General features: G+C 37.3%; 1 protein-coding gene across 4 annotated transcripts in view; it reads right to left on the bottom strand.

Annotated features, from left to right (window-relative positions):
• Nucleotides 1–13289, bottom strand: part of Dmxl1 (Dmx like 1) — a 150353-nt gene that overhangs the window by 106538 nt on the left and 30526 nt on the right. For all 4 annotated transcript variants that reach the window (XM_037197142.1, XM_028871805.2, XM_028871806.2 and 1 more), the window contains exons 6-10: nucleotides 12382–12448; nucleotides 11676–11854; nucleotides 7711–7900; nucleotides 5172–5340; nucleotides 275–487 (exon numbers count right to left, since the gene is read on the bottom strand). In XM_037197142.1, coding sequence (XP_037053037.1) covers nucleotides 275–487; nucleotides 5172–5340; nucleotides 7711–7900; nucleotides 11676–11854; nucleotides 12382–12448 — 818 coding nt within the window. The remainder of the gene's footprint in view (nucleotides 1–274; nucleotides 488–5171; nucleotides 5341–7710; nucleotides 7901–11675; nucleotides 11855–12381; nucleotides 12449–13289) is intronic.

Below are 13289 nucleotides of genomic sequence, written 5' to 3'. Positions count from 1 at the left end.
AAAAAGCCCAGACTCTATGCCTTCTCCTCAACTCCTGTATCAGGAATACAGAGAAGTTTTTAAAGAGGCAATTAAAACATTATTTATCAGATTTAAATGAAAAATTAGTAACATGAGCAAGAACATTTATACCAAATTATTAAATGAGCTAATCTGTATTTACATTATACCATAACAATCTTGGAGATAATCTCTGACAATATATAGTTTTATCCTCATATGAAAACTATTTATTTATGGCTGAAAATTTAAAATTTCATCCTTAAGTCTTTACCTTCATCAGATTTTATATCTGCCTGAGTAGAGTCTTCTACACTGGCCTCTGATGAGGGCTGTTCAAAACTTTTTCTAAGTTGCTGTAAGAAGACTTCCATGGACAATGTAAAATGCAGCTCTTTATTGTTTAACCAGTGTACCACAAAAGGTCCACACTTCTCTTCATTTTCACTTAAACTTAAAGATGTAATAGATGGAAGAAGTGGGATGTCTATAAAGAAAAACAAATCACAAAATTCAAATTTTGAACAACTGTAACATAGAATACATTTACACTTTCTATTTTCATTATTGACATTATACTTACCTTCTTTTATTTGAGAAAAACTTAACTCATTTTAAATTGAACTTATTTTTTTATAGCCAGAAATTGGAAACAGCCTAGATGTCCATCAACTGATAAATGAATAATGAAAAATGTGGTACATTTACACAATGGAATATTATTCAAATGTTTAAAAAAATTGTGAAATTTGCAGGTAAATGAATGAACTGGAAAAAAGCATCCTGAGTGACATAATCCTGAGTGACAGACCACAAAGGGCAAATACCACATGTTTTCTCTAATACGTGGATATTAGCTTATATGTTTTTGATGTGTGTGCTAAATAACCACAATGTTCGGAACTAGTAAGAAACCAGGGGGCAGGAGAAGATGTCTCAAGGAAGGGGAGATAGAATATAGTATTATGGAGAGATAAAGGGAAACTACAATAGGAGGGCTAAATGTCAAGAGAGATAAGAAGACAGAGTAAAGGGGAAAATTTGAGGAGGGCAAAGTAACACTAAAGGCCATTTCAAAGACCATATGGAAATCTATTATAGAAGTTTCCATACACACACACACACACACACACACACACACACACACACACACACACACACACGAAAGGAATTTAAATGGAGTCACCAGATAGGGGAAAGACAATGACCCAACTAGACATCTTTTTTTGGGGGGGGAAGGTTTCGAGACAGGGTTTCTCTGTGTAGCTTTGGTGCCTGTCTTGGATCTCGCTCTGTAGACCAGGCTGGCCTCAAACTCACAGAGATCCACCTGGCTCTGCCTCCCAGTGCTGAGATTAAAGGTGTGCACTACCACAAGACATCTTATATCACCAAGTAAAACCTCCAGTGAGTGCCAGGAATGAATTACATCTTATTGTCGGCCAAAGGGGTGCCAGGAACCCTTCCTTTCTGAAGTATCACAGGCAATTGTCAAGGCTATTAGTTGCTCTCTACAACCTGACAGTGAGTCCCTATTGTTGAAGACAAGGTTTACTTGTGCTATCGAAAATGGAGAAACTAAGTTGGTACCCTACTAGAAGCTTTACTCCTGTTGTCTAGTGTTCATGGTGTTGGAAGGTACTCTGCATACTACTGGAAAAGAACAATTATCATCAATCTCACCCAGCTATGAACCCTGTAACCTAGAACAGCAACCTGCCTGTAAGGTATACTGGTATAACAGTGGCACAAATGTTATGGGATTAACCAACCATTTTCTGACTGGATTCAGGGCCCATTCCATGAAATGAAACCCACATCTGACACTGTTAAAGTGCTCAAGAACCTGAAACTAGATAGGTCATGGGCCTGGGAGAAAACCCACTACTATTCTGCTAAAGGGACACAGCAATAAGCCATGACTCCTAATGGCTTATTGCTCTACCCATAGTGCCTGGTTCAACCCCTTATCAGAGAAGCTTCTTCTTGCAGTAGATGGTGATTAACAAAGAGATTCACCGACAGGAAAATGTACAGAGAATGAGAGACTTTGTAGCACTCAGTCCTAAATAAGTGTCTTTATCAAACCCCTCCCCCTGAAGTGTCTTTATCAAATCACTCTATCAAACTGTAGAGTGATCTAAGCATGAGAGGAGGCAGAAGGACTGTAAGAGTCAAAGATGATGGATGACTCCAAGGAAACAGTGTCTTCTGGACACAACAGGATTGATGCACATAAGAACTCAAAGACTGTGGCAGCACACACAAGATCTGCAAAGTTCAAGCCATATGGGGGTCCCATTACTGAGAGGGGGAAAATGGACATAAAATCCCAGCTCTAACACAATAGTTATTTCTAGTCAATACCTGCTGGCAAAGGGAAAAATCAGTTTTCTACAATGGAGTGTCACTGGATATATCAACCACATTCTAAGGTAGGTCCCATATCCAGGAGTAATTGGCCAATACAAAACAAACTCCATGATTTTTTTATAGGCTTTTTGTTTGGGTACTTTTGCCTTACTGGTTTTTCTGTTTTAGTTGAGGGGGGGGGATATTGGGAGGAGCATAACACAAACATAAAACTGGATGAGCAGAGAGGCTCCTGGAGGAGTTAGGGGAGAGGAAAAACATGATCAAAATATATTTTATGAAAAAATTTTAAGATAAGATAAAAAGGAATAAAAAAATGTTCCTTAGCATTACTTTTTATGTAAGTACTCAAGTATACTGAAGTACAAATCAAATCAGTTACTACAAATATAGTCCCTAATAGAGTTAAAGTAAATTGTCTATCATATTAATGAGATCTGGATCATGTTGTTCTATGTAGAGCTATAAAGGCTGCAATTGACTTAAAGCATACAAACAATATTCTCCAAATTAAGTTTTCTTTCATGATAAAAGATTTTTAAAAATCAATAGATTTGTCTGTTCAATTTATGTACAGTTAAAACAGAAGTGGAAACAATACTAGAAGAGATAAATGATAAAAGGAAAGAACTCTTCCCTTGATTCTACTGCCAGAGGCAAGTTCGAATACATCCAATGCAAGAGTTCCTGTTTATACCTATATATCCATTAACATAATCATTTTGATTATCTATTTATATGCCTATCCCATATCTGATTACAGACTTCATGAGAGCAGGATGTCAGCTGTTTAAAGTGCCACTTTCCCGCCAATTCCTAACACTATTTCTAGTTTCTACTCTGGTATAGAGAAAGCTACTAAATGCCCCAAGCAGCTGAATTAATTGCCAATCTCATTATTCCTGGGTAGAGTCAGGAACTGAAAGGGTACTTCTCCAAGAACTCATGGAAAAGGCTTTCTCATTTTTGGTTTACACCAATCCAAATAAGAATACAATGCCTTTAATTGACAATAAGCATTGCTGTTAAGTACAAAGAGATAATACTGCTGGCTTTTAGCAAAATATAAAGAAAGCTCAATCTCTTTTGCATCAACATCACATCCAAAGAATATGTTACTTCTGTAACAAACTTTAAGGAAGATATAAAAACTAGAGGAGAGAACATGCTGCAAACTCCTCTCCTACGGCTATAGGTAACAAATAAATAAGAAACCCAACCTAAGTAGTGCAGTGGTGGCGCACACCTTTAATCGCAGCACTTGGGAGGCAGAGGCAGGTGAATCTCTGTGAGTTAGAGGCCAGCCTGGTTTACAGAGAGTTCCAAGACAACAGCCAGAGCTGTTACACAGAGAAACCCAGTCTCAAAACAAGAGGCAGGGGATGGGGGTGGGGGGTGGTGAACCTAGAGCTATGCTTTCAGAAATACAGCACCTAGAAAGATTAATCCAACACATCAAATCTACAGAGTTCTCCATACAGTCCAAACTAACTGCAAGAAAATTATGCTTTCACATGCTCTACGTTTTTGCCTTAGTCATTGTTCTATTGCTACGAATAGACAACCAAGGCAACATTTAACTGGGGGTTTGCTTATAGTTTCAGAGTTAGTGCATTATCATCATGACAGGGAGCATGGTGGCGTGCAGGTAAGCAGACTGGTGCTGGAGAAGGAGCTACATCTTGTTCTATAGGCAAAGTCTGGGCTGGCAAGGGCTTTTCAAACCTGAAAGCTCACCTCCAGTGACATACTTCCTCTAACAGTGACACACCTAATTCTTCCAATCCTTCCAAACAGTGTCACTCCCTGGTGACTAAACATTCAAATATGACCCTGTGGGGCCATTCTTATTCAAACTACCAGTATTCCTTGGTGATCTACAATCCACAGAAAGTTTTAATTGTCTTTATTGAAAGACTGTCAAGGAGATGCCACAATCAAACTCAGGGTTCTCCTCTCAATAATCTCTTAGGGTTCTTTCATTCATGTGAGAATTCAAGCCTTCTTTATTCTTGTAATATTGCTGAGTTTAAATATATTTCGTTTGTCTGAGGTACTGCAAATCAAACCAAGGGTCTCATATACGCCACTGATGTATCTAATACTGTCCTTTATTCAACAGGAGCCTTCAAAATTATGCCACAGACCTTATAGGTAACTATATTATAAGCACTGTCAATAAATGTATTTGATAAAGGTGATGATTCCCAAACCTACATAACTTTTTAATGAAGACAAATATATGACATTGATATTTTCTTGGCTCGTGGATACTTTTACAACTAGGATTACAGTCAATCAAATAAAGGCTAAAATCAAAAGTAATTTTTAATTCCTACCGAAAGTATCTCTATGCTTTGACTTAGCAGAGCTCATTCTGGTGAAGAGAATTCTACTTCAGTAATTAACTGATAATTCCATTGCTATATTTCCTTGAAAAGTACAATACTGCATGAGGGAGGAAAGGGGCAGGGAGAGAGGGAAGAGAGAAGATGGGGGAAGGGAAAGAGGGACTATATTCTGTAAGATATGAAAAACAACCAACTGTTCTAGGGAAAGGGACTAAAGTATGGAGGTCAAATAAGTCATTTACTTTCCACCTTCTATAGAGGTGGTATTAATTATGTGCAAGTATTAACTTTCATTTTTTTGAAAGAAATATTTTGAAATACTACTTTAAGTTCCTCAGCTGTGGCCCCTGACTTTTATCCACAGAAAATATTTACTAAACTGTTAACTACTTCAATCTCCAAATTCCTAGGTAGATTTAGATTGTATTCCAATACAGAGCTAATTACCTGTGGCTGGGTTGATGCTGGCTGCAATATGAAAGTGACAAAGTGCATTGGCATGCAATGGTGTGTTCCTGTGGACATGGTGAGGATCCTGCTGATGAGGCAAATAGCCTGTATGTGCTACAAGAGCAAGTGATCTCCTCCGACCTCTACGGAAAGGTCTCAGATTTCCCTGTAGAAATAAAAACAAAGTAAAATGACTGCTACATTAGGACTGTCAGAATGGATATATATGCTATTTTATGTAGATTTTTATATATTATATATATATATATACATATATATATATATATATAAATACCTCTGTATAGCAAATTTGAATCCTGAAGAATAAGTATCTGTCCTACTCTTTTCATATTTGTTTTCCAACATCTAAAATCGGAGCAGACCACATTCGAGTGAACTCTAAAGTAGTAAAAAAATAACAAAAAAAAAAAAAAAAAAAAAAAAAAAAAAAAAAAAAAAAAATACCAGAAAAAAAAAAAAAATAAAAACCAACCAGACAACTAACAAAAGAAAAGCCCCAAAAAACCAATAGTGTGGACATAATGATGGACACTTGGAATCTCAGCACCTGGAAGAGAGGCAGAAAGACCTCTGACTGAGTTCTAGGCTAGCCTGGTCTATACAGTGAGCTTGCCAGTGCTATAGAGCAAGACCTTGTCTCCAAAAATAAAACGAAATAACAACCAAGATGTTGTCTGTATATTGTCTTTGTCCACAGCTTACCCTCTATTAACTATGAAGCAGTGAATGATATTTTATCATCATGTACTAAGTTATCTGACCTTATGTGGTATCCAGCTTAAACACTGCTATTTTAATATTTCATAATATAAAATAGTTCATATAGAACCTAACTAAGGTTATCTAGTCAGTAAAAATCAAAGTAGAATATAGATTCCTAGTCTAACACTTTGTTATTACACAAGGCCATTCTGTTGTTGAATATACAATACAGCTTAATTAGACTCTGAGCCATTAGAAAAATACTTGTTCATTCTGGCAGTGGTGGCACACTCCTTTAATCCTAGCACTTAGGAGGCAGAGGCAGGTGGATCTCTGTGAATTCAAGGCCAGCATGGTCTACAGGGTGAGTTCCAGGACAGCCAAAATGGTTTCAAAGAGAAACTGTCTTGAAACACCCAAACAAAACAACAACAACAAAACACTTGTTCAGCTGGTCATGGTGATGCATGCTTTTAATCCCAGCACTCTTGAGGAGGAGGCAGGAGCATTTATGTGACTTTGAGCCCATCCTAGTCTCCATAGTGAGTTCCAGGACAGCCAGAGGTACATAAATGAGACCCTGTCACAAAAAAACAAACAAACAAACAACAACAAAAAAAAGTTGCTCTGTGGTAGTTTGAATGTAAATGCCCCCATAAGCTCATAGGGAGTGACACTATTAGGAAGTAAGTGTGGCTTTGTTGGAGGAGGTATGGCCTTCTTGGATGAAGTGTGTCACTGTGGGGGGATGGGGGCTGCTCAAGCTATGTCCAGTGTCAGTCTATTTACTGTGGCCTACATAAGGATCAAGATGTGGGACTCTCAGCTCGGTCTCCAGCACCATGTTTGCCTACACAGCTATGTTCCACCACAATAATAATGGACTAAATTTCTCAAAACAGTAAGCCACCCCAATTAAATGTTTTCCTTGATATGAACTGCCATGGTCATGGTCTCTTCACATCAATAGAAGCCCTAAGACATGCCTATACATACAAATGTAAAGACAAATTGTGTTCCGGACACTCCATGTTTTAATATTAAGGAAACAGTAAAAAGCCAGGTGTGTTGATGCACACCTTTAATCCCAGAATTTGGGAGGCAGAGGGAGAAGCAGGCAGATCTCTGAGTTCCAAGCCAAGAAAAAAGAAAGAGAAAGAGGAAGAGGAGGAGGGGAGAGGGGTAAAGAGATGGGAGGGGGAAGGGAAAAGGAGGGGAGGAAGAGGAGAAGAGACACTGAGTCAGTATTTTTATTCTATTTTCAATAAGAAACGGACTCACACTTATAATCCCAAAACACAAGAGACTGAGACAGGATGACTGGCATGAGACTGACATCATCCTGGAACTACAGTGTAAGACTTCATTTCCAAAGAGCAAAATTTGTTGTATATTCAATTAGCCCAAACATCAAACATTGACTTTTACTGTCAATGCTTGTAAAATAAACACTTGTGCTCTGGTGGGTCTGAAAATAACAAAGGGTACAGCAGGATATAGTAAACAAATAAGTGCTAAGAGAAAATAAATTTTATAGTCAAATATTTGCATTCTCAGATTTAACATTTGCTAAGTCAATTGTTACCATCATTGTGCTATTGGTTAAGCTAAGATTAATCTTATAATTAAAGACAGTTTATGCATTATAAAAAAATACTTAAGTGTACTTTCTTAATAAGATAAAAGGAACATTTCTGATAGCTGTTTTCCTAAGATATACTACTTATATTACTGTGTAGTAAAATAAAATAAAGAAAATGCATAAAAGATTTAAAAATCTGTAGGAAACACATAACTTAATAAAAATACTTACTTCTAGAGCACTTTGAACTCGGTCTTTACTGGAAGCATTTCTCTTGAAGTTATTTGTTAAATTAATTGGTTCACACCAGTGGTTGCAGTCACCTCCATATAGCAAGCACTCATTTGGTAAAAATGTTTCTACCCAAAGACGACATACATTATCTTTACAGCAAGTCAACAGTACGTTACATACAGAAGCCCTGAGGAATACAAATATTTTAGAGACAATGCTAATTATATAGCACTGTATTAAACATTCTGCAGTGTTTCTATACATATTTAAACACATAACTAATATCAACAAGAGAGGCAGAGAGATGCTTAAGAGTTAGGTAGCTGCTCCTCTAGAGAACCAGGGTTTGATTCCCATCACTAATTAAGTCCAGTTAATGCCAGTTCCAGGGAACCCAATACCTTCTGCTAGCCTCCAAGGGCATTGTACAAATATATATGCAAGCAAAACATCCATATGTATAAAATCTTTTAAAAAAATGAAGAGAATGTGTATTGATTTCACAACAGAAAATGTTTACCAACCTATTTCTTCTTTGTCTAGAAGAAAATAGTTCTTGTTATATAATCTAAGATTTTTATTACACCTCATTTGACAAGCATAAACAATGTTCCTAGTAAACTTCCCTATTTATTCAGTGAATGGCTATTATTTTAACTATTTCATAATACTTTTTGCAAAGCACAAACTCATTAAGAAACTGGTTTAACCATATAGTATACTTATCTTCTTGCCTGCCTAGGCTCAAAGCAGTGATGTGCAAGAGAATTCATGATAGACCTTCACAAACTAAATCCATCCTTAGTAATTCTGAACTTTTGGTTATTTCTTTTTATGACATCCTCAAAATAAAAGTATATACAGCCATTACCAACAAAGAAATCTATTACTACATAATTTAGCAAAATGAAAGGAAGCAAGGGAGCAAGGGAGGGCAGTAAAGCCAAGAACAGAAGGGAAAAAAAGCTAAGAGGAATAAAATTATTCTACAGTAATCACCTTGACATCCATCTCTGTATGATTAAAAAGAAAAAGAAGCAAAAAAGAAAAATGCAGCAAAACCCGTTTGTCTTGATTATTCTGTCAACATCAACTTCCCTAATTCATTTTCTCACTTCTTTCCCTGTCTGACCCTCACCCACCTTTATCTGTCTACTCCTTTGCATTCCTCTTTTCCATGAATTCTAAATTCTCCCCTTTCTCTGTCCTCTGACATCAGTCTCAGCCTCTCTAGGCCATGTTTTCTTTTCATCTGCCCTGTCTGTCTCTCACCTCACTCTTGATTTCTTCTTGAACCTCTTGCTTCTTACTCCTCATATCACTCTAACATTCATCCATCCCTTTCCATTTTCCCCTTCCTTTCTTCTATCCCTTGCCTATACTTATTTCCTCTATCTTATGTACTCATATATACAGACCATAGCAATAAAATTAAAAATAAGCAAATATATCAAGAGGAAAGTAAATCAAAAGACAACAACAAAAGTCAAAGGTTCAAAAGACAATACCAAAAATTCAAGGCTCATACTGTCAATGAGTAACAAGCAGAGTAGGAACACTTGTAAAGGAAAAGTAGAAGGTAGTAATTTAAGGGTAGAATAGAAGGCAATCAGATGAAGTCAAAGAACTTAAGAGAAACGAAACAAGTCAGAAAGGTCCCAAATCAAAAGCAGGAGAGAGCACTGATCTCGATGTGTGTGTGGCTTAACTGACTCCTGCGGCTGTCTAGTCAATCTGAACAACTGGCAGGTCCTATACAAAGGGCAGAGAGACGATGGTGTCTCTGGCAGTGTCTCCCTTGCTCCCTTCTTAGTTGCACTGTCCTCTCAGTACCTCATGTTAATAGACTGCAGCTCCCCTTCCTCACTTCTTTTACATTTATTATATCCTCGATGTCTATGACAGTGGTTCTCAACCTTCCTAATGCTTCGACCCTTTATACAGTTCCTCAACTTGTGGTGACCCCTGATCATAAAATTATTTTTGTTGCTACTTTATAATTGTAATTTTGCTACTGTTATAAATCATAATGTAAATATCTGTGTTTTCCTATGTTCTTAGGTGACCTCTATGAAAGAACGTTCAACCCTGACCTACAGGCTGAGAACCACTGGTCTATCATATTGATACAAAGCCCACACAGCACATACAACCAGCAACAAACAATAGGTTTAACCTCACAGAAAGCAATCCTTGTCCCCAACATCTGCCCTATACTGATAAAACAACAAGGTAAGATGGTTTGCAACTGGTTATCTTCAGCCAACTTTTGGAGATTCAGCAGGGTTATCACCAAATCTCCCAACCTGTCCTATATTCATCACTTTTTAAATAGTAAAATATACACCTACTACACTAACATGTCTACTGTTCCTTCTCAATCCAACAGTCTCTCTGAATTCAACTTTGTCACATTAAAAAGGGAAAGAGAGAGACAATAACATAATAAAATGGCCCAAGGCACATTGCACATGCCCCTAAATGTCTCAGTTTTAGGCATCTGCTTCAGCCTTCACTGTGATGAGTTCTGTCAAAACTTAAGCAAGCAAAGTCAGTCCTCAAAAAAATTTCAGTAATTCATAAGCCTGTTTAGTATTTTGATGGTTGTAGCATCAATAAATGAAAATTTTCACTTACTATGCATCAGAATAATTAGTTTCTATAAAACAGTACTCTTCAGATAAGTTTAAAAGACAAATTTGTGATAACCAAGCTGGAGTCATTCATAACTTTCAAAGTAAGAGTTAACATACACAATAAAATCATTTTATTCAAAACACATTTTTATGTGTGGAGGCAACAGAGTACTAGAACATAAGTGAACCTGAGGTGAGGTTCCTTCAGCTGATAATACTGATTACCCAAACCATTCTCTCTTAGCGTGAAGACTCTGACACAAATTAAGAACAGAACCATTCTTTTCCTAGAGTTTCTCTTCTACACCTCAATTTGACTAGAGGGCTAGAAGAAGGTCAGTAACGACTACACTGGAGCTCAAAAATCTAGGTATATCCTGTTGGTTCACAAGCAAAATACAGTCAACAAATGACTTAGGTACATTACTGCAATTCTACTTGAACATCTCCAGCTAAACAGCAACAGCACTACAAAGGTAAGAGACAGATAACCAAATCAGCATTGCCATGTAGTACAAGATGGATTTTTAGATGTACTTACTAGATCTATGTAACTTACCATAAGAACATATAAACATTCTATGTGATAGTAAGTTTTTCAAGAACCACAGGAAAAAAAAACAGTACTAACAGGCACATATTTCTGAGCTTCTATGGGTTAAACTAACTCAGAGCATAATATAAAGAATTAAACCTATTTTTCTCAAAGATGTCCTTTCAATAAATAGTATTTTGTTTGTTTGTTTGTTTTAAAAAAGGATGACAGAAACTACAACAGAAAGTACAAAATGAAGAAAATAACTATCAAACAGTCCACACAAACAGCAATCTATATGAGGAAATAGAATAGAAGAGAAAATATAAACAGCCAGGCGGTGGTGGTGGTGGGGGGGGGGTGGGGGGGGTGGTGGTGGTGGTGGACGCCTTTAATCCCAGCACTCGGGAGACAGAGCCAGGTGGATCTCTGTGAATTCGAGGCCAGCCTGGTCTACAGAGCGAGATCCAGGACAGGCACCAAAACTACACAGAGAAACCCTGTCTCCAAAAAAACCAAAAAAGAAAAAAAAAAAAAAAAGAAAGAAAGAAAGAAAGAAACAAAAAACGTAGAATTCTTTGACAAAGACATCTGATATAGAAATAAATTATCTTGGTCTTAAATTCCCTTTGAGGTTCTTATACTGAGCATTAATCATACTTGACCAGACATGTGCAGCCTGGAACAATTAATTGACTATTACCCTAATTTTCAAAGGCTCCAAGTAAGAAAACCAGTCAAATAGGTAATGCTCCCTTAACACACAGTGAAATCACAACCAATCAACTGACCTTGGCATATATTTGCTTGTTTTCCGCCAGGAAAATCCATTTACAGCTCGTGGATGGGCCAGATATACAAAAGAATAGTCAATTTCTCCTTGGGATTGTTTTTCTGAATCTTTATCTGGGGAGGTAACAGCTGGTCGCCAGTTTTCTACATTATACCATACTTTTAGAAGACAGTCATCCTAAGGAGAAAAAAAAGTATACAATGACCATATATCCTTGTACATTATTCAGGAAAAATAAAATTAAGGGCTTCTTTTCCTTAAGCCAAAAATCAAGCAATACTAAAAAGAATAAGTCAGTTAATATTTATAAGTTCAAAAATAAAAGTATAGGAGGCTGGAGATAGCTCAACAGTTAGTGTGTGCTCCATAAGCAGGAGGATCTGAATTTGACTCTCCAGAACCCATATAGAAAAGTCAGGTGCCACAGTGCTTGCCTATAATCTCCATTGAGAAGGCAGGGACAGGAGACCCTGGAGCTTTCTGGCCAGCCAATCCAATCTAGCCCACACTGAGATTCAGGCTCAATAGAAAATACAGTGGATACTCATCATAAAGACACTACTTGATTTCTGGCCTTTATTCTTTGTGCACAAGGCTGCATATGTACCACATACACATGTGCATACAAAGGTGCATGTACACATAGTCTTAAAATATAATGTAGTACAGACACACAATTCTACAACAGTATTTTCAAAATTTACCTTTCCAGCAGTGGCAAAAAATTCTCCATCTGGAGAAAATTTCATTAAATGGACTTGGGAAGCAGTTCTGTAAATTAAACACAAAAGGGATAATCAGCAAGGAAACTAGGTTCAAAATAATTAGCAATATTCAAATTAAACTCGAGCAATTTCTTATTCTTACAGAATTTTTTTTTTTTGGTAAGAGTTTCACACTCACTTTTTCCCCCCTTATAAGATGAGGTCTTGCAATGTGGTTCAGGTTAGGTCTTAATACCAGGCTAAGCAGCCCCCTGCCTCTACAACACATAGCTAGAACTACAGACTACCATGCCTGACTCTAAAGGCTGACTCAAGTATTTTGTTGCTGCTGTTGTTGAGAAATTTTCATATGGTGATATTGTATTTGTGCTGAAATGTGATTTTATTTGTATGTTAATAAAAAAAGTTACCTGGGGTCAGAGCTAATAGCAAGCCATAGCAGAAGTCTGGCAGTGGTAGCACACGCCCTTAATCTGATCACATGGCAGGCAGAGTCTCTGTGTGGTCAAGGACATAGCCAGCATGGAGACACACGCCTTTAATCTCAATACCAACCATAGAAGGCCTTGAGGTCTGTATAGACAGGCAGTGACAAGGAGGTCATGTGGTTGGGTTTACAACCAATGAGAAGGCAGAACAGAAAGTCAATAAAATGACAGATACACAGGAAGTAGCTCTTTCTCAGGGGAAGGACGGCAGCAGCAGCAAAGGGTAAGAAGGCAGTTTTAAGTCTCAGCTCTAAGCTACTGCTCTGACTTCTTGGGCTTTTAACTCTGCATTTGGCTCTGTGTTTCTTATTTAATAAGACGTTACATCTACATTTTTGTTAGTTTTGTGTTTTTTTTTCCCCACTTTTTTTGTTGTCAGAGATTGAACTCAAGGGTCTG

This window comes from Peromyscus leucopus, chromosome 19 (assembly GCF_004664715.2).
Source record: "Peromyscus leucopus breed LL Stock chromosome 19, UCI_PerLeu_2.1, whole genome shotgun sequence".
NCBI classification, from domain to species: domain Eukaryota; kingdom Metazoa; phylum Chordata; class Mammalia; order Rodentia; family Cricetidae; genus Peromyscus; species Peromyscus leucopus.
The sequence above is the reverse complement of the archived record's forward strand: the minus strand, read 5'-3'. Positions and strand labels throughout refer to the sequence as shown.